This window comes from Sturnira hondurensis, unplaced genomic scaffold (assembly GCF_014824575.4).
Source record: "Sturnira hondurensis isolate 20B ecotype Veracruz unplaced genomic scaffold, ASM1482457v3 Scaffold0003681, whole genome shotgun sequence".
Classification (NCBI taxonomy): domain Eukaryota; kingdom Metazoa; phylum Chordata; class Mammalia; order Chiroptera; family Phyllostomidae; genus Sturnira; species Sturnira hondurensis.
Window position 1 is genome coordinate 14,331 of NW_028076312.1, and position 19,567 is coordinate 33,897.

The window sequence follows — 19,567 nt, forward strand, 5'->3', positions numbered from 1 at the left end:
TAAATGCTCCATTGTTAACTCACCCAGCTGATGAATGCTGACTTTTTTCCTCATTTATGCTACTACAAACATCACCATGATTAACATTCTTATACATCCCTGGCAGGCACATGCATGAATATTTTGTATGTTTTATAAGATAGATTACTAGAGGTGAAATTCCTTTGTGAAAGGGTGTATGCATTTAAAATGTGCAAATATTTTATCACATTTTCTTTGAAATACCTGGATTTGATTTGCCAATTTTTTAGCAGGTTTGCATCTTTGATCATACTTGACAAAGGTCTCATCATGGGTTCTTTCACATACAATGCGCTTGGAAAATTGAATGTTTTTGTAATAAGCAGAAATTGGCCTGCTTTCCTGTCCTCCCCCCCGCGCCGTCCCCAAGGAGATACTGCCACACCTGTTGGAGTTGCTTGCTGTGACACTCCTGAGAAGTGGCCTGGATGAGGAGCGGCCAGGGCCCCGCCTCCTTGGTACACCATGTGAGGGTGTGCAGGGATGCTCAGGGCCCCGGGCAGGTCCTCTCTCCGGTCACCCATGTTGTTGATGTCCTCGAGGTGCATGCAGTGGTGTAAGCCAGACACATGGATATCATCCTGGTCACCTCCATCCCCTTGTGCTCTTTGATCACCAAGTCCTGTGAATTTTAGCTCCTACTTATTTTTCAATAATTCTACTTTTTTTCTTTCTCTATCACCACCTCCCTAGTCTCTTATCACTTACGCTCCCACTTTGGCCTCTTAACATTTACTCTTGCATTTACTCTTGCCTTCTTCCAATCTGTTTTCCTACACTCGAGCCAGGAGTGATCCTTTAAAAACACAGAGGTAGTCTTGCCACCTGACTTAAGTAAGACATTTTATTGGGTTTCTGTTGCTCTTGGCACAGGTATTGAAGTCTTTAACATTGCCAGCAGGCCTTTTCATGGCCTGGTTATAGCCAATTTTTATAGTCTCATCATTATACTACTTTCTTCCTTGGTCTCTGCAAAGCAGGCAGGTACACTGGCTGTCGTTGGTTCCTTAAACATTTAAACATGTTGTAAGCCCCACTGCATCTTTGAACATTTTATCACCTTTTCTTGCCTCTTAGTTTAGTTAATAGTCTTTTAGATGATGTGCCTGATACTTTTTACCATGTCTACTGCTACTATCCTTGTAAAGCCACTGTGATTTTAATCTTGGATGATAGCCATGTAATGGTTACTGTGTCCCCTCCCCCTCTCCTTTCTAGAGTTCCTCCTTGCATAGCAGCCAGAGTGACCATTCATTCTAAAGTGTAAAGCCTTATTTCCCTTCCCTAAATTGAGGCTGGGTGAGCTGCAGCTTTCTTTACCTGAATTGTAAGCTCTTGCTCATTTATTCAACAAACTTATTGAGCATATGTCCCGGACACTATGTGCACTGGGTCTTTGGCAGAGGAGAGATGGAAGTATTTGCCTTCAGAGAGCTTGTGTTCTGATGGGAAGGGAGAGACAAGACACAAAAAACATAAGTAGGAGTGAAATGAGTAGGAGGGGAGGATTTGTAAGTTTAACTGGGATGTTAGGCATAAGGGATAGTCTCACAAAAAAAGACGTTTGAGCAATGACCAGAAGTTGGTGAGAGAGTGAGCCATGCAGTTATTTGGGGAAGAGTTTTCTAGTAAAAGGTGTGATACATTTTAGGAAAACCATAAACAAAATTTTGGGGGAGCTCAAGATGAGAGAGATTAAGTTCATGTAACAGATTTCTTTCCCTTTTCTACCAGATTTAAAAGAAGATACATCCAGGAAAAGTTTATTTCATGATGCAGAAAGTAAGAAGAATTCAATAAAAATGTGGTTTAGTCCACGAAGTAAGAAGGTCAGATATGTTGTAAGTAAAGTTTCAGTGCAAACTGAACCTCAGAAGGTAAACGATGAAAATGCTCAGCAGGCCTCCGCATATGAGTATGTTTCTGCGAGTCCTCCAGTGGATGTTTCTGCGAGGGCCAAGAAGTCTGCTACAAGATCTGGAAAAAGACAGAAGAAGAAAATTTTAACCAAAATCAACCAAGAGTGGAATTTAGAGGCAGACAAAAAGGGTGGGGAACTTGAGTCCAAAGAGGAATCTAAGGAAAAGCTGGTATCTTTCTGCATCCAACCAACCGTTATTGCCAGTCCTCAGAGAAATGGTGAGATAGACTTGCTGGCCAGTGGCTCTGTCGCGGAAGATGAATGTTTTGGGAGTTTCCCCGGAGTCTCCTTACCACTGGCTGAGCATATAGAGTCTCCCGAAATTGAGAGCAGGGATGAGGTAGCGACTCCCGGGAAGAGTCCCTGTGAGAATGATCTCGCGCCTAAGAAATCCGTGCCCGGGGGTCATAAAGGAAAGCGCGGGCGTCGAGGGAGACCGTCCAGCCCCGTGTCTAAGCGGTGGAGGAGCAGCACCGCCAGCGCCAGTGGAAGCGTTGGGGAGCAAACGGGGCCCTCGGGGAACGGCCCGGTGCCCGGCTCTGCCTTGCCACCTCTGGGGAAGCGAGCAGCTGGTGACGCAGCAAGGCGGAGACACGGGGACGCGTTGGGGGAGTCCGGCGCCTCCTCGCCGGGCACACCGCCTTCCGCGCCTCCCGGTGCGGGTCCTGGACGGATGCTGTCCAGCCCCTCGGCCGTGAAGCTGCTGCCCAGTAGTAACCTTCCCGCCATGAAGAGAAACCATAAGGGGGAGACTTTGCTCCATATTGCTTCAATTAAGGTAGGAAGCTGACTTGGAAGTACAATTTCAGAAAGAGACGCAGTATTAAACAATGCTTTTGGTGTTTGTGAGAAGTGAGACCAGCTTACTAGGATAATGAGTCCACCCCAGGTGTGATGCCCTTAAAGACCCAACAAGAAGTAGATTCATAGGGACGGGCCGCCCATCTCAGTCACAGCGGCGGCCCCTGGGCCCCAGGAACACGCTCTTGCTGCAGAAACCCGTGTTTTAATGTTTCAGCTTCTCCTCTGGCGCGTGCTTTCATTTTCGCCTGCTCGGTGATGTTTTCATTCAGTTTTCACCTTACGGTTTTATGAATGTAGATGATTGCCAAGTTACTGCTGGCAACATGTCTGGGAAAAGAGCTAGGGACACTGTGAGAGGTGGCGGGCTTCTGTAGATTGGACACTCCTGGGGGCTCGGTGGCTGCGCACCACGAAGGCGGTTCTCTGTGCCCTGCGGCCAGCAGTTCCTTTGACTGGCCTGGTCACTGGAGCTGAGCTTCTGGGTGTGGCGGTGTCTGCCTGTGGGGCCTGGCTGGTGGGGGGGTGGGGTGGGGTCTGTGAAACTGACACAGGCACGTGTAGAGGAGCAGCTGGTACCACGGCTTTACAGACTCTGTTAGAAAATAGGACGCGGGGGAGTTTAGTGCCAAATTGAGAGAGGTTTTGGGATCTTCCTCTACGTCCTTTGGGCAACCCTGGGTCTTTGGTGTGGATAGGGAACTTGGGGAGTCTGGAAGGAACCAGCCCCCTCACGAGGTTGGTGACATAAAGCCTGTAGGAAGGACATGGAGTGGACATGGAGTCCAGGGAACCCGGTGTTGTTGTGTGGAGAAAGGGAAAAGCACGAAAGGAAATTTCTCCCGACTGTTAGTGTTTTATTATTTTCCTTGCTTTATCTTCCAATAAACGATGGGTGTAGAATACTCTGTATCTGATGCAGGTTGAGGGAGAGCCTGAAATAGGACCACGTGTTAGAATTACATGTCCTTTGAACAACTTGAATTCTCAGTTAGCTCTGCTTACATTTTATTTTGATTTTTGCAAAGCATGTTTAAAGAAACTCAGACTATATATATATTTTGTCTTCTTTGTTATAATATTTATATGCATACTATAAGCTGTTATAAATCTTAACATAAGCTGTTATAAATCTTAACATTATAATGTTATTAATGCTTCATAGACATAAGTAGCTGACATAATAATAATTATTTTCTGTTCATTTTTCTGAATAATACATAAGAATGTGGCTGCTTTTGTTTTTACACTTTGCTTCCTGGGAATTACTTTCAGACCACCAGGTAAGCATCCACTTAACACTGGTAGAGAGTTTTCTTTTAACCGTAAGAAGAATTCATCTTTATTAATGAGGATCTCCAGGACCTAGAGCCCAGGCCATGGTTTGGCAAACTATTTCCAAAAAGGACAATTAGAGTAAATAGTTCCAGCTTCGCAGGTTGACTCTAACGACTATTCGACTTTGCTGCGGGTGCAAGAGCAGCCACAGGCATGACGTGAAACCGATAAAACTTCACCTACAAAATCAAGTGCCTGGCCTGCGGGCCACAGTTTGCCTTCCCTTGGCTGAGGTCATGGGAAAAAGCAACAGCAGAATCTTAAAACAGGAAAAATGGTGGCATGAGGCTGCTTGTGAATTTTCTCCACAGAAGGTTGTTTCATCCAAGTTTTGTAAGGTTGTTAGGTTACTGAGAGTCTTGCCAGTGGTTAGAGTTGCCTATTTTGATTCTCTTAAACTTATCAAATGCTCTTATTGTTTGTCATTAGTTGGCTGATTCTGATAGAGTATACTTACGAAAAACATAATTGATTTTTATTGTTTTAAGTTACTATTTAACAACAGTGTCTCTCTAAAAAATTTGTTATAAGTTGGATGTACACTCCCTATCCAGCTTGATTTTAATAGAACAAATACTTGAAAGAAACTCAGTGGATTTATTTGTATATTTTTCTTTTTGTAAATAATATTTATTTCATTTTTACCCTAATTTTTATTTGAAGATGAATATGAATAATTTGTACTAGGAAACCAAATATTGCAGTTCTGCTATCTTAATTTATGATTTTCACCCATCGACTTGAGAAAAGGATTAGAGGGGACTCTGAAGTTAAAACTACTTAAAAATGAACAGGGAAAAGGGATAGAGCTTCTGCAGCTGAATAATGAATATAGATTTGATCACCTTTCAGACAGCCAAAGCAAATAAGGGGAAGTACCAGGTTTTTTGCTGTCAAAGATAGATTTTTTGCCCTGGCTGGTGTAGCTCAGTGGATTGAGCACGGGTCTGAGAACCAGAGGATCATGGTTAGATTTCCAGTCGGGGCACATGCCTGGGTTGCAGGGCAGGTCCCAGCAAGGGGCACACAAGAGGCAACCATACATTGATATCTCTCTCTCTCTCTCTCTCTCTCTCTCTCTCCTTCCTCTCTAAAGATAAATAAATAAAAATCTTTAAAAAAAGATTTTTGTCGTCGTTGTTTATGGTTGTTATTTTTCCTTAAAGTGTCTTGGCAGACTGGTGTTTTCCACGTTTCCATTGTCCCCTCAGATTGGAAGAGCCACAGTCACGTGATGCATGCTTGGCGTGCACTCGAGGGCACACTCTGCATGTTCCCTCAGGCTAGGCAGCTCCCTTTGCGCAGTGACGCTTTACAGAGTGATCTTTGACCTTGGTAATATTGTTAACCAGACTCGCCAATGTCTTGCTTCAAACCTACCTCTAGGCATCTTTGTTAGCCACAACCTTTTCATAGCTACCACCCCAGTGGAAGCTACTTGTGTTTTCTTGCCTTGACCTCCTGTGTTGGTGTCCTTTGGGCTGTCACAACAAATTCCTGCAAACTTAGTGACTTAAACTGGGCAAATTTGTTTCTTAGGTCAGAAATCTGATATGGGTCTTACCAGGCTGAAGTCAGTTGGTCAGTTGTGTAACTTTCTGGAGTCTCCACGAGAGAATCCATTGTTTGATTACTTGATTTGTTCCAAGGAACTGCATGTTCCTTGTGGTTTTAAGATCGAGATCCTATTTTCTTGCTGCAGTCAGCTAAGGAGCTTTCTTAGTTCTGGAGACTGTTACTGTTCCTTAGTTTGTGCTTCTCTCTTCCTCTGTCTTCAAAGCCAGCACGAGAGTGGAGTCCTAGCATCATCTTCCTGACCTGGCCAGGAAATGCACACTGCCTTTGCAGACTCCCCTGGTGGCACCAGGGCCACCCTGACAGTGCTGGAGAACCTCTCCTTTGTAGGATCTGGACCTATCATCTCATTGCAGAGTCCCTTTGGTCATGTAAGGTAACATGCAAGTTCTGGGGATTGGGCCATAGACAGTTTTTTTGTGGGTGGTGGTCGTTATTCCAACCACACCATGAAGCATTTTCTTGCCCCGCTTTTTTGCATTCAGATCTCTATTTGACAGACATGGTAATCTGTCTAAGTTAGAACTTGTCGTTTCTCTGCTGCCTACCAGTTACTCCCTGGCCCACTTGACATGGAATCCACAGGCCTTTCCACGTCTGCATAGCACTGTGAGCCCTCCTCCTTCGGGTTTCTGCTCTACCTCCACTCCTTCACAGAGGGCTTTTCTGCCTTCTCTAAAATAGCAGCCCTCGCCAAACCCTCAGCTTGTGTTGTCTTTCTTCCTGTGACTATTATTTCCTGACAGTATCTTTGTTTTCTCTCTTTAGAGAACAGGAATTCTCTTCGTTCATTTTTATATCTTCAGTATCTAGAACACTGCCTGGCACATCATAGGATGGCATTGGTTGAATAAATGAGTGACTCAGCCACCATCTGAACCCCATCTGCTGTCACACTGAACTTTAACCTTTTCAGTTATTCAGAAGCATTCAACACTGTTATGAGTTCTTTTCTCTGCCACTTACGGCCTTCCTCTGCAGCCTTCTCTTTTCTGTCCTCGTCTGTTGTACCTAGCCTCAAAGCTTAGCTCACATCTGAAGTTTTTCTTTCCAGAATTCGCAGCATTAGTTTCTTCTCTATGGGGACATTATTTTGTGTGCGCTTACGTTCACTTAGCTTTCTGATTATAATATGACCTTCAATTAAATTTTGTGGTTTTCTAGTATATATTCTTCATTTAAAATTTAATTTCAAAATATGAATAACAAGTTCATGTTTCAGAAATAAAAACTGAAGTATTTATAGTGGAAGGTCCCACTTCCACTTCTGCCCCAGCCACTATTGCCGACAAGTCCTTCCAGCTAACTCCCTTTCTTATTTTCTTGTGTATCTTGTGAATTTATGCAAATAAGCAGATGGCCTGTTGGTACACACTTCTGTACATATTTGTGGTAGCACAGTTTTCCATGAGTTTTCATTATTTAACCTAGTTCCTTACTGATGGATGCCTGTTTTTCTTTCTTTTGCTTTTATAAACAGTACAGTAGTAAGCAATCTTTGTTTCATATGTGAGCAGGTATAGCTTTAGGGTAAATTCCTGGAAGTGGGTCTTCTGGATGATGTAAAACACCTGTTATCTTATTTACCTTGACAATGGAAGGATCTTATGAAACATCCCAATTGCCTAAATATTCAGGCCGCCAGAATGTAGATTGGTCTTCAGCAGATGCTGCCTGGACTGTCAGCTCTCATATCCTTTTCCCCTCAGGGTCATGGGCGTACAGGCCAGCTAGCTAGCTTTTAGTTTGGGGGATATTCAGCATCACTTGAATGAAACCTGCACAGGACTGTTCTTGAATATCTTGACTGTAGTTTTATTTTGTTACATTCTAGGGGTGTTGTGAACATTCTCCTTTAACTAGAAGTTGAGAACTGTTAGGCTCTTACTCCCTATGCTTCTCTTTGATTGTGCATGTTACCTATGGTTAAAAGGCTACTAAGAATATATTATAAATGAGATATTACGAGAAAGCATTATGACTAAGTAGAAACTAAAATATATACTCTATTCTTCTGATTTAATGAAAAAAATACCTCAATATTTGACATTTCTCTACGCATGAAGAAAATTTTGATTTGTTAATTATGTCACCTTTGCTGGAGAATTTGTAGGTGCTGGGAAAAGCCTCCCAAAGTTCTCTAGTATAGATACTTAAAATGGTAATGATCACTCACAATTTGTGTCACAGCCGTGGATGTATTATGAAATACAAGAAAGGCTTGAAGTTGACGTGTCATATGATATATTTATTATGCAGACGTAACAGAATATTTTGAAGGCAACTTACAAGGCATGATGTGCTTAACATGACCAAGGCAACGAGGCTCTCCTGGGTGGAGAGGAAGTCCCTGGCAAGGAGCTTCTTCAGGCTCTGACTCTGTGATGCATTATGCTTCAAGGCAGTCGTGTTACACTGTGTGTGAAGGTGCATCCTTGCAGGTCCTTCAGACCGGCTTCCTGGGACAGCAGCGAAGGACTCAAAAGCAAACTGGCCTCTGTGATATTTTCAAGATTTGAATCTCTAGAACACCTCTGGAGTCAGTACCCATTTTCCCCTCTGTCTGTCACCCTTGTGATACCAGGACCTGATGTGATGAAGACTGGTTGTCAGAATCATCTGTGGAGTGTTTTATTCGGTAAACTCTGGGTCGGAAACCAGGGAAATGTTTACTATATTTTAGAGTTCCATTCCAGATGACTAGACTTTCTTTGTAATGACATTTAGTTGTTAAAAGAAGTTTTAGGTACTTGGTCAATTTATAAATGTGGAAAGCTTAACCATTTTGGGTAACTCATTATTATTACTATTGCACTTAACCATAATGTCCTGTACTTCTTTTATAAAGATATTTATTAATAGTATTTTGGAGTAGTGATAGCTAACCTTTATAATGAGGGAAAGATTTTGTTTGTGTGTGTGTGTGCTTTTAGGATGTTGATTGATTTGATAGTGTGTGTGGGCATGTGCGAAGAGTGCTTTGGGTGAGAGGTTGGCAGTAGGAAAATTCAAGGGGCCACACAGGCGTCCTTATTTTCAGCCTTTAAGGTGTTACTTCAAAATATCAAATTCATTTAAAGTTTCTTATAAGCCTTGGTAAATACTTTCCTTAGATGATTTATTTTTTCTTGCTGTGGTTTAAAAATAATCTCGATTTGTTTTTAAGTTGTGAGGAGCGTAAAAGTGAGTGCTTATTACTCAGAAAATACTCTATTACAGAAGAAAGTAATTCAAAGCAATCAGAAGCAGAAGTTAATTTATTTCCTGGAAACTTCATATTGGTTCAAGCTTACCCAGTTACTGTGGACCCTATCTAATTATCATAATTTTGTTTATGCACATGACATTAAATTTACATAAAGGAGAAGGATACAAATATGACAGACTTTTAAGTACTAGGGAAGAGGAAGCAGGTTGGGTATTGAGAGCAGTTTGCAAGTCAGCTGTGCAGTTCAGGGGAGTCTGGGGGCGTACTGCTAACAGAAGACGTCTCTGATGCTGTGCAGAGGTTACAGGAGAGAGCCGTGCTGCCGTCCAGCAGCCTTATGGGACGTTCTTCTTTTCGTCTCTGAGTTGTCACTGTGTTCCTGTGTGACCGTTCCCATGTGGTCTTCCATTCCACAGTTGCGTTTATGTTACTGTATATACAGCCTTCTTTACGTGAATATAGTTTAATGATGACCATGCAGTTAGAATGGGAACTTTTTCTTAAAAGGATTTTTGTCCACTTGTGTTTACTTTCATGTTAAAGGTTGGGAGTGTGGTTGTGGCTATTCATCTACCCCTAATTGTTCTAAAAAAATTATATTTGTATCTTGACAGGTTTTTCTGAGCTCATTTAGAACTGAATTGAATATTAAATCTAAAGTTGCTAAATATATGTTAACTTGCACAAGAACTAACAGAATTTGCACCCCTTAAGAACTATGGAAAATGCTTCTTATTTGACCTGCCGGAGCATTTGATTTGGAGCATACCATCTTTATTTTTTAGGTGTATTGAATACTTAAGGTCATTTTGTTAATTTAGGAACATAGAAAAATGTATGTTGCATGTGGATTTGTTTTTTAGAGAATTAAGCAAGCTACTGTTTTAAGATATTCTGTATTTGAGCCCTGGCCTGGTGGCTTAGTTGGTTGGAGTGTCGTTCCGTATGCCAAAGGCTGTAGGTTCACTCCTGGGTCAGGGCCCTGCTATCTAGGTTGCTTGGATCCCCTGTTGAGGCGTGTTTAGGAGGCAACCACTTGATGTTGCTCACATTCCGTTTCTCTCTTTGCCTTTCTCTTCTTCTTTCTCTAAAATCAATAAACATATTCTGGAATGAGGATTTTTAAAAAGTTAGAAACTAATAATACTGTATTAGGAGGTCTTAATGACTTCAACATTATTAACCTATAGAAGATAACTCATTTCAGAAGAGTATCAGGGCTGGGAGTGGGAGAGGAGAGATTTCATTTTACCTAAGGAAGTGCTTCACAAGACACAGCATTGTCATGAGTAACTTCTGTCAAATAGAACTGTTAACATTTATTTTTCAGAGAAATTTCTGTTAGTTACTTTTGTAGAAAATAAGCCTTGCTTCTACCTAGAAATATATCTCAAAATAACTAAGGTGAATGGTGAATAAGAGCTAAATTAGGGTATTAAAGATTAGAGAAACAGCCCATAAGGCAACAGTTTTTGGCAGTTTTAACATTAGATTTGCTGAGCAGTCTTTTTCCTTGACTTCAGTTTTGTTTCCAACAATACTCAGAAACCATTTTCATGTGTGCTAAAAGAGGATATATTTTACAAATGAAAGGACTTTAAAAACTATTATGATCAGGTGATCTGTGGCTAGTGTCCTTTTTTTGGTATTTTGAAATGAATTTCGATAAGGGCTGCTCATTGCAGAGATCTTGTGCTCTCTATTCAGGGGTGAACCATCTGAGTTCCAGGACTTGGTGCCGGAAAACAGTTAATTCATACAAAACTTACCATTATTAACTCATGAACAGTAAGCATAAGAGAAAAAGATTTATTTTATCTTAAGCAGAATCTTTAAAAAAACACAAAACATCTCATTATTTTATTATTCTCCGTATGATTTTCAATTTTTTTCTTTTTTGTTCTTATACTAGGGCGACATAGCTTCTGTTGCATACCTCTTGCAAAATGGAAGTGACCCAAATGTTAAAGACCACGCTGGATGGACGCCATTGGTAGTTTTCTGTTTCTTTGTGTTTTATTCCCCTCCTGTTTATGTCTTACGGTTTTGATAGTTGTAGTTATGTAGTTGTATGTGTATCATTCATCTGCCATGTATACACTCTTTTTAATCTGAAAACTTGTATTTTCTCCAAATAAGAGAAAATAATTATTTTTCATCTAGCTCGTCAGTTGTGATAGGCACGGAATGAAGTACCTTTTGTGACTGCCTTTAGATTTAGGAAACCCAGTATACCACACCATACTGCTGAATTTAGCAAAAGTGTGGAGAGGTAATTGCTGCAACCAACATCAGGCTTTATTGTGCAGCGTTGCGTGTAATCGGAAACATTTCGTGGAACAGAGGTCAGAGGAACTGGTGGGTTGGAATGTATCACAAGGCAGTGATTCGTACCGAGGATCTGCCTCAGCCTCACTCATATACCCTATCCAATTCCAAGTATATAGAGGCAGTGATACTTTGCTTCATCAGTCATTTTTAGAAGTCTCTGCTTATTATTACTAATATGCAGCATGGAGAATAGTCTGGAAAAAGGCGGGCACAAATACATGGGACCAAGTGCTATATGGGCAAATGACATTAGGACAGTAAGCATGTGACTTGAATACAGCCTTAGATGTGTCAGCGGGTAAGTGGATGCCCTTATCCTGGGAACTGCAAATTCACGGGAATTGGGAGATCCTCATTAGGCCAGGAGCAAAAGAGATTTTAAAGTGGTACATAATGACTTCTCTTGGCCAAGTTTCAGCTGGGAGGGTTTAGTCTGGATCAATCTTTGTTGTTTGGACTCTATGACCTGGCTAACCTTTTCAAAGAAAAGTTGTTGGTTTTTTTTTTTTAAGCTACTAAGGTGAAATGTAGTAAAATCTGGCGAGTGATTTAGAGGACCTGGTGCCTAATTTGGATTCTTTTCTCCTACAAATAAGACCTGTAGATGTTTCGCACATATCACCTATTGTGAATTGAATAGCACCACATGCCGGAGACTCGTCAGGTTATAGCAGAGGGGCATTCTTAGCATCATTAGACAAAAAGGAAGATTTGCACGTGAGATATCTTTGAACATTCCATAATTACTGGTCCTGCCATCATTCAGTAAGCCCTTTTGAGGATCTGTTCTATGTATTTCTGTTATCGTTGACACCAGGCATATAGTAATCTGTCTGTGTCTGTAACACCACTTACCTTATGGTCATCCACCCAATTTAGCGAATTCTGTTCAGCCTTGGAGAATTTCAGAGTTTATGCATGATTTGGTGTTTAAATACTTTCTAAGTTTTTCTTTCTTGTTTTACATTTCTTATTGTAGAATAATGTAGGAGCTATAATTGGTTTAAAGCTACATTTTCTTCTAAAAAAAGAGCTCTTGACCTAAAGCTCAAATGAAAGACATCTTTTTCCATGAATTGCATAGATCTTAATCATGATGTATCGTATCACAAAGATTACTAATAGTGGCTTTGACTTTGTCAACAACTTATGGCCTGTACAAGTATTTAGGTAAGAACCAATTTACTGACTGTGGTTCTTTTTTTAAAATTATTTATTTATTTATCTTTAGAGGGGAAGGGAAAGAGAGAGGGAGAGAAATATCAATGTATGGTTGCCTCTCGTGAGTCCCCTGCTGGGAACTGGCCTGCAACCCAGGCATGTGCCCTGACTGGGAATCGAACCCCGATACTCTGGTTCGCAGGCCCACGCTCAATCCACTGAGCTACACCAGCCAGGGCTGACTGTGGTTCTTACTCATTTTTATAAAGTGTGGTTTTATTATGATGATATCCATTACTCTTGCTCATCACTCATTTCTTTTTTAAAAATTAGCATGAAGCCTGCAGTCATGGGCACCTGGAGGTGGTGGAGTTGTTACTCCAGCACAAGGCTTTGGTGAACACCCCTGGGTATCAGAATGACTCTCCACTCCACGATGCGGTTAAGAACGGGCATGTGGATGTAGTCAAGCTCTTACTGTCCTATGGAGCTTCCCGGAACGCTGTGTGAGTAGTTCACTGCGGAGACTTTTTTCATTGATGTGAATGCCTAGATCAAGGTCTGTGATGAAGCAAAGACTTTATTATCCAGTTGATGGCTCACTTCTCTTTCACAACTAAAGTTAGATGTGACCTTTAAATTCTGTATTTACAACCAGCATTTTTCATGCCCTTTTCCTTCATGATACATGTTTGAGGGAAATATGCTCTTTTAATTCAGAAATAGTTATACAATTTATTTTGGAAGTTATATAATGTATTTTGGAAGCTTTAACTAAATAGTTATACAATTTATAAATTCTGTACAAATTTAGTTTTTATATTCTTTAGATTGATTAATACTTTTTAATAAGAAGCATAGAAATAACTACTTTATATTTTTCCTAATACTTCTGAGTTGTTTTAAATATTCCATTCCTTTTCTGCTTTTTCTGCATATTTAGAATAATAACAGTTAAAATATGTAAGGATTCCGATGTTAGGCAAGGGCAGTCAAATTATTTCTTAGATTTTTCACATCATTCAAATGAAGCTTTAGGTAAATTGCTTTGTAGTGTCAGGGCAGCGATGCATTAGTGGGTCTTGGCTGCTGCATTTTAAAGTTGTTATTATAAAGATTGTTAAGCAAGTGCTGCATGTGGATTTTATATCTTTAATCTATAACTTGGTTCATGTCTCTTTACTTACTATTTTACTCTTCAGTTAATGAGGTAGTTGAAATGAAAATACAAGGATCATCTCTCTGTGTCCCCATTGCTTCCTCCCCAGGGTTTGGGAGGAAGACACAAAAGGTCAGGCTTGCTCTGGTTACAGAAGCAAATAAATATAAAATGCAGAGTTTGTAGGCTGTAATTTTTATAGGTAACCATATAACACAAATTAATAACACAGGGATGTATTATACCTTGGTGCTGTTAGTTTCCGTAAGTGTTTAATATTTGTATCATATGAAAAGATAATTGGGGCAAAGTCAGGAGATAAATATTCTTTGAAAAAATTTTCTTTTTGCTTTGCACACATGTTATATTAGATCCATATACAGATACGGACCTAACAGATAAGAGCCTCTTGTGGGTGTAGCAAGCGATTTGATAAAACAAATGGTTACTTGGGTCAGGTGAAATAGAATGGTTTCTATTCTTGGGTTGTTAAATCAGCCATGACTACTTTAATGAATGGGGCACTGGTCAGGGCATTAGAGAATAGAGCTTTTATTTGTGACTCTGTTACTGACTTTATAGCCTCAGGCAGGTTAATTTCTGTGCCTTTGTGTCCTCACCTATAAAACATGGGTGCTGTCTGTTACTTTTCTATTTCTTCAGAGCATAGTGAGAATTAATGAGCCAAAACACAGAACCTGTCTTGAGGCTCACACACCAAGAGTCTTCACTGCACTGTGAAGCTTGTTAATACACAAGGTGTGGGCAGGGGACAGTTAGTGCGTCTGCTTTTGCAGGTGCCCTCTCAGGTGGATGTGTTGGATTAAGTAGGTTTACTTGGTGAAGTGGCAGATACTGAGAAAAAGACGCTTGTCTTCTATACTTCTTTGTTGCCTGGGAATATTTCTGTTGATACCTGTTCAAAACTTCCCTGGCTGTTTATCCTTCCTCTTTTTTTTTTTAAAATATATTTTATTGATTATACCATTACAGTTGTTCTATTCCCCCCCTTCAATCCCTTCCACCCGCACCCTCCCTCCCCCACCATTCTGCCCCCCCTTAGTTTATAACCACGTGTCTCAAGTTCTTTGGATTCTATATTTCCCCCACTATTCTCACCCTCCCCCCTATCTATTTTCTACCTACCACCTATGCTATTTTCTGTGCCTTCTCCCCCCTTCTCCCCCTTCCACCCTCCTGTTTCTAACCCTCCATGTGTTCTTCATTTCTATGGTTCCACTCCTGATCTAGCTGTCCTCTTGGTTTGCTTTTGTTTTAGGTGTGGTTGTTAATAGCTGTGTGTTTGCTGTCCTTTCACTGTTAATATTTTTCATCTTCTTTTTCTTATATAAGTCCCTTTAGCATTTCATATAATAAGGGCTTGGTAATCTATCCTTCCTCTTTACTGCCTCCTTTAAACAGACCCCGGTGGCCATGGTGAACCTGAGACAAGAGCTCCCAGTCCATCAGAGTCCTGCTGAGTAAATGGACAAGATCACATGCTGCTTTTTTTAAAAACAGATATATAGTTTAGGATTTGGTTCTTCGGTCTGCCATTAGCAAAGTTTTCCTTGGAAGGATGTAGAATTCTTAATTAGAAAATGTTATATGGACCATTGGCCCTTTCAATAGCTTTACCTTATTTAAAAAAATTAATCTGCTACAGCAGAGATAAGTTGTTTTATAGCTTTAAAAAAAGTGTTGCTCTTTTGCATTTCTATGCTTTTTCCTGCTTCCCAGCAAGGCAAGTGACTTGAAAGATTAAAACCTACGTGCTTGCGATTTTATGGTTGTTCATAAAGGCTTTCACTCATGGACAGTCTCCTGCCAGTTGCGAGAGACTTAACATTAGTGAAAATGCCTTTTTGCTTATGTGTGTTTCGGATTGAGTGGTGTGTTTGTGCCAGGTTCAAGTTTAAATTTGTCCATCTTTCCCTTCTGCCTTTCAGTAGTGGTGTAACTCATCATAGGCACAGTTGTAGACAGGGACCTAGTATGTCACTCTTGAGGGGAAAAGTCATTAAAGGGTTATATACTATATTCTAAACACCAACAAGTATTTCTTTTTCCTCAGTCTTAGTGACCACAAAGAACCCTAGTGAAGAAAAGTTTTCCAAGGACATCTGGTACATACTCTTTGTCTTTATACTTATGCTATACAGACTATCATTATAAAGCACCCATGAAGTATATTTTAAAGTTGGGGAAAGTGAAGAAGGTCAACACTACACATGTAACTTATCTGTCTTTCAAACATGCAAACCTGGTCATGTTAATGGCTAGCAGTTACTGAGCTTTCAGCTTTCACTGTCTGCTAGGCACTGATTTACATGCATTTTGGTATATAAATTCATTTGGTCCTCACAACAATCCTATAAAGTAGGTTGTATTGTTGTTCCCATTTTACAGATGAAGACACAGGCACTACTAGTAGGTTAAGTAACTCTTCGAGAGTCACACAGCTGCTCATTGGTAGAGCTGGAATCTAAATTCAGGCCATCTGATTCTATGACCCCAACTCGTAATGCTTTGTTGATGCCATCCGTCCTGCTTTCAGCCATGTGGAGAGCTAGGTGTTCAGGGTTTCTTTTTGCCCTTTGGATAAGGTTCAACGTTAACACCACCCTTTTTTTATCTTTCTTAATCTGGCCACAGCTTACATTTCCAGAGCACCCCTTTCCCCTGTGCCTTCTGCCCCCCCCTTTCTCTCTCTCTTTGTCTTCCTCTCTCTCTGTCTCTCACTCTCTCACTCCCTCCTCTTTTCTTTGTCTGTCTTCCTTGCTGTTTTTCTTTTCTTTTTCTCCATATTAGCTTGCTTCAAGGCCTTTGCACACGCTTTCTTCTCTCCTGGGATACTTGTGTCCTACTTCTCTACCCCCTTCTTTTCAGTCTCCTTTCATGTCTCAGAAGTTTTACCAGACTTTTTAAGTCCTTCCTATTTATTTCCCCTGCTTTGTCTCACTGAGCTCTGTGAGACAGAAACTGCCTTTCATCTCATTCGTTCTTTAGTGAGTAAAACAACTCTTAAAGGTACTTGTAGAGTAAATATTTGCCAAGCTGGTTACCAAATGATATTTCTAACTCCCCCCATGTGTATATACATGTACTCATTCTGTGTGTTTTAAATAAATACTAATTACATGATTATTGACCATCCAGGCATATGTATGTTATGTATATTAATATATACGGTAATTTTTACATAGCATCTGTTAACCTCTGTCAGTAGCAATGATTCTCTAATACGCCACATAGCATTTGACAGCAAAAAACAGTAACTTAGGAACACGTAGGTCTTCTGCCAGGATTTTAACATAAGTTTAAAATCTTCAATCATTACCATTAAAAGTTTTACATGAAATATGTTTTCAGAGTTATGATGGAAAATCACAGCTAAAGGAATAGAGCAGGAATACATTAGTGCGGGAAAACTGGTAAAATTTGCCAGTGTACTATATTGTGAAGAAACAGGGAAAAATTCAGAATCAGAAAGGTATCTTTTTGGTTAGTAATTGTGTAAAGTATTTCAATAACCAGAAAAATACAATTTTTAGGACTTAGTATGGATAAAGCACATTTTCTCTGTAATCATTTGGACGTCACTGAGTAGTAAGAGGCTTTCTTTGATAGGGCGTAAGAGAACTGAGTGGTCAAAAGTGGGGCATGTGACAGGTGTTAATACACTGTCCCGCGCCACAGGCGAATTCCGCAGAGAAGATGCGGAACACAGCCTTCGTTAAATGGGTGTTACGTTGGTCCGGAGAGCTTAACAAATGCTGTGCGTTCCGTGTTCGCAGCCACATGCCGCTTTTGTCTTCAGTGTCTGCTGCTTCGTGCCTCATTATTCCATCAGTTTTCCAGGTCGTATTTGGTCCTGCGCAGGGACATGCAGTGATCAGACCCTTCAGCCTTTGTAGAGGCTTTCTTCCATTAATTCCATTCATTTCAACAGTGCTGTTGGTTATGCCCCCCACGGGTCCTTCACATTCAACCACCAAATTCCAGTTTCTAGTCCAGGGTTCAAGGCCATTTTGTTTGCTAATTTGTGTTCTTCACCTTCTTTGGAATCCGTCTCATTTCACCTCATTACTTGTCCTTTGGTTTAAACTTGATCAGTTTTATACTTACCTGTTGAATGAGTATTTGTCCCCAGAAAGATTACAGGCAAGGATAGTATTTTCTAAGTTTTATGTGTCTCCCCCAAACACCTAGCATACATGGTAAGGCTTTAGGTTAAAGTATGCCAGAAAACAGAGAACATGCTATATTTAAGAATATAAAACCCAAACAGTGTATAAGGTCCCTCGGTAACCTTTCCCAGTGAGATCACTGATGTTCACGGTGAGTCCGTGGTGTTGGGTCAGACCTAGGGGAAAACTTCCTTGTGCAGTAATGGGCAGTAACCGATTCGTCACTGCCTTCACTTAATAAGCAATCACATTGATAGTCCATTGTGTGTGTGTCATGTGACTTTTCCTCCATGTATTAGCTATATTAAAAAATAAATTTAACTATAATTTTTAAACTGATTTTTCATGCAAAGTATGAGTTCATTCAAATATATCATTATGTGAAAAAATGTTTTATGACTTTTTTTGTGTCCCCATTAGAAAGGATAAATCCTGCATGTGCCTTGTCTTCCCTTGCTTTGGGTTTCTGGAGGTGCCACTTCAATCTTGTGTCTCATTGCTGATTTAGTGGTCTACAACACGGCAGAAACATGATGAGATCTCATAGGCTTCATCGCCCATGGTGCGGGGCTGAGGTTTAACCGGTCGTCTTTCAGACTAGAGCATCTGTAACGTGCCACCCTCCAGTTCATTAAGAGCACAGGGGGCTGGGTTCTAGTGCATTGCGTGCGTGCAGAAGCCGTCCATAATCTCAGTAGAGAGACAGACCATGAGTTTGGAGTCCTGATGAGATAGTAAGCTGTGTGTAGTGAGGGCAGTAAATGTAAATTAGAATCCTGCTAGTCATTCTATGAAGCAGTTCTTCCAATAAAAGCACCTTATAAGACCATTGTTCTACTTTAAAGTCCCCTCTAGCTGTTGTTCATGGTAAGTACTGGGAAGTACTTTCATTAACATTTTTTTTTGTTATAGCAGACTTGATTTGTATTCGTGTAACATAAGTATGCTACAGTTACTATGCCTTGAAATGCACATAATTGGGCTCTTGTATTTTATTTCTTTGATGTGTAAATTCTATATTTCTCTTTGTTAAAAATTCATTATGTATATAGTGTTTTTTATGGTGTGTAGTGCGACTTTTTTCTTTTTAATTCATTTCTGCACATGGTGGGTTAAGACATAGAATGTCTTGGTTTTTTAGCTCTGATTTCTATTTTTGAATTGTCATACTTACAGAGTATGTCTGTGAAGAGATTGTGTCTTTGGTATATGAGCATAATCATTTAGGGAAAGAAATTGAGAAGTATTAAGTACAGTGATGAGATCAGCTATGTCTGAAGTAAGCTGAGATTGTCTGCTCTAACTGTGTGGGAATTTACTACGACCCAGGTTCCAGGATGATGGCTCAGGCCAAGGCTGTAAATCAGATAGCTGAGATAGAACCGGTTGTCGTGGACCTTGTCTGGGGAAAGACTGTTGCCAGAGAGAGGTTACGCATTACTGGACCCGAGCATAAAGAGGAATCTGAGGACACAAATTTATCAGTGTTTACCCAGCACTGTCCCAGGAAGAAATGGAGACAGGACCTGATAGTCGTGAATGGCTGTCATTAGAGAAACATTTGCTGTGGGTCATTTTTTTTTACTCCACTAGCTTTCCTATTGTGCCACCATAACAGCTTTTCTCCAAGGTCACTAATGACCTTGTCCCTAAACGTAGTAGATGCTTCTGTCTCTTACCCAGGTGTCTCATCTGTATGTCCTCCATGCAGCATCCGAGGTGATACCTTCCTCCTCCCGCTTCCCCTAATGTTTCACTGTTTCCTTCCAGATCTTTTCTTACGCATTCAGTACAATTGTAAAAACTGGTATTATCCCAGGTTTATCATTGTATATCCTGTTTCATACATTGCATTTTCATGT

General features: G+C 40.5%; 1 protein-coding gene across 1 annotated transcript in view; it reads left to right on the plus strand.

Moving 5' to 3' along the window:
* BARD1 (BRCA1 associated RING domain 1) overlaps positions 1–19,567 on the plus strand; it is a gene marked incomplete at its 5' end in the record, with an annotated part of 52,069 nt that overhangs the window by 13,065 nt on the left and 19,437 nt on the right. The window contains 3 exons of the mRNA XM_037042133.1: positions 1,756–2,720; positions 10,777–10,857; positions 12,690–12,862. Of these exons, the coding sequence (XP_036898028.1) occupies positions 1,756–2,720; positions 10,777–10,857; positions 12,690–12,862 (1,219 nt within the window). The remainder of the gene's footprint in view (positions 1–1,755; positions 2,721–10,776; positions 10,858–12,689; positions 12,863–19,567) is intronic.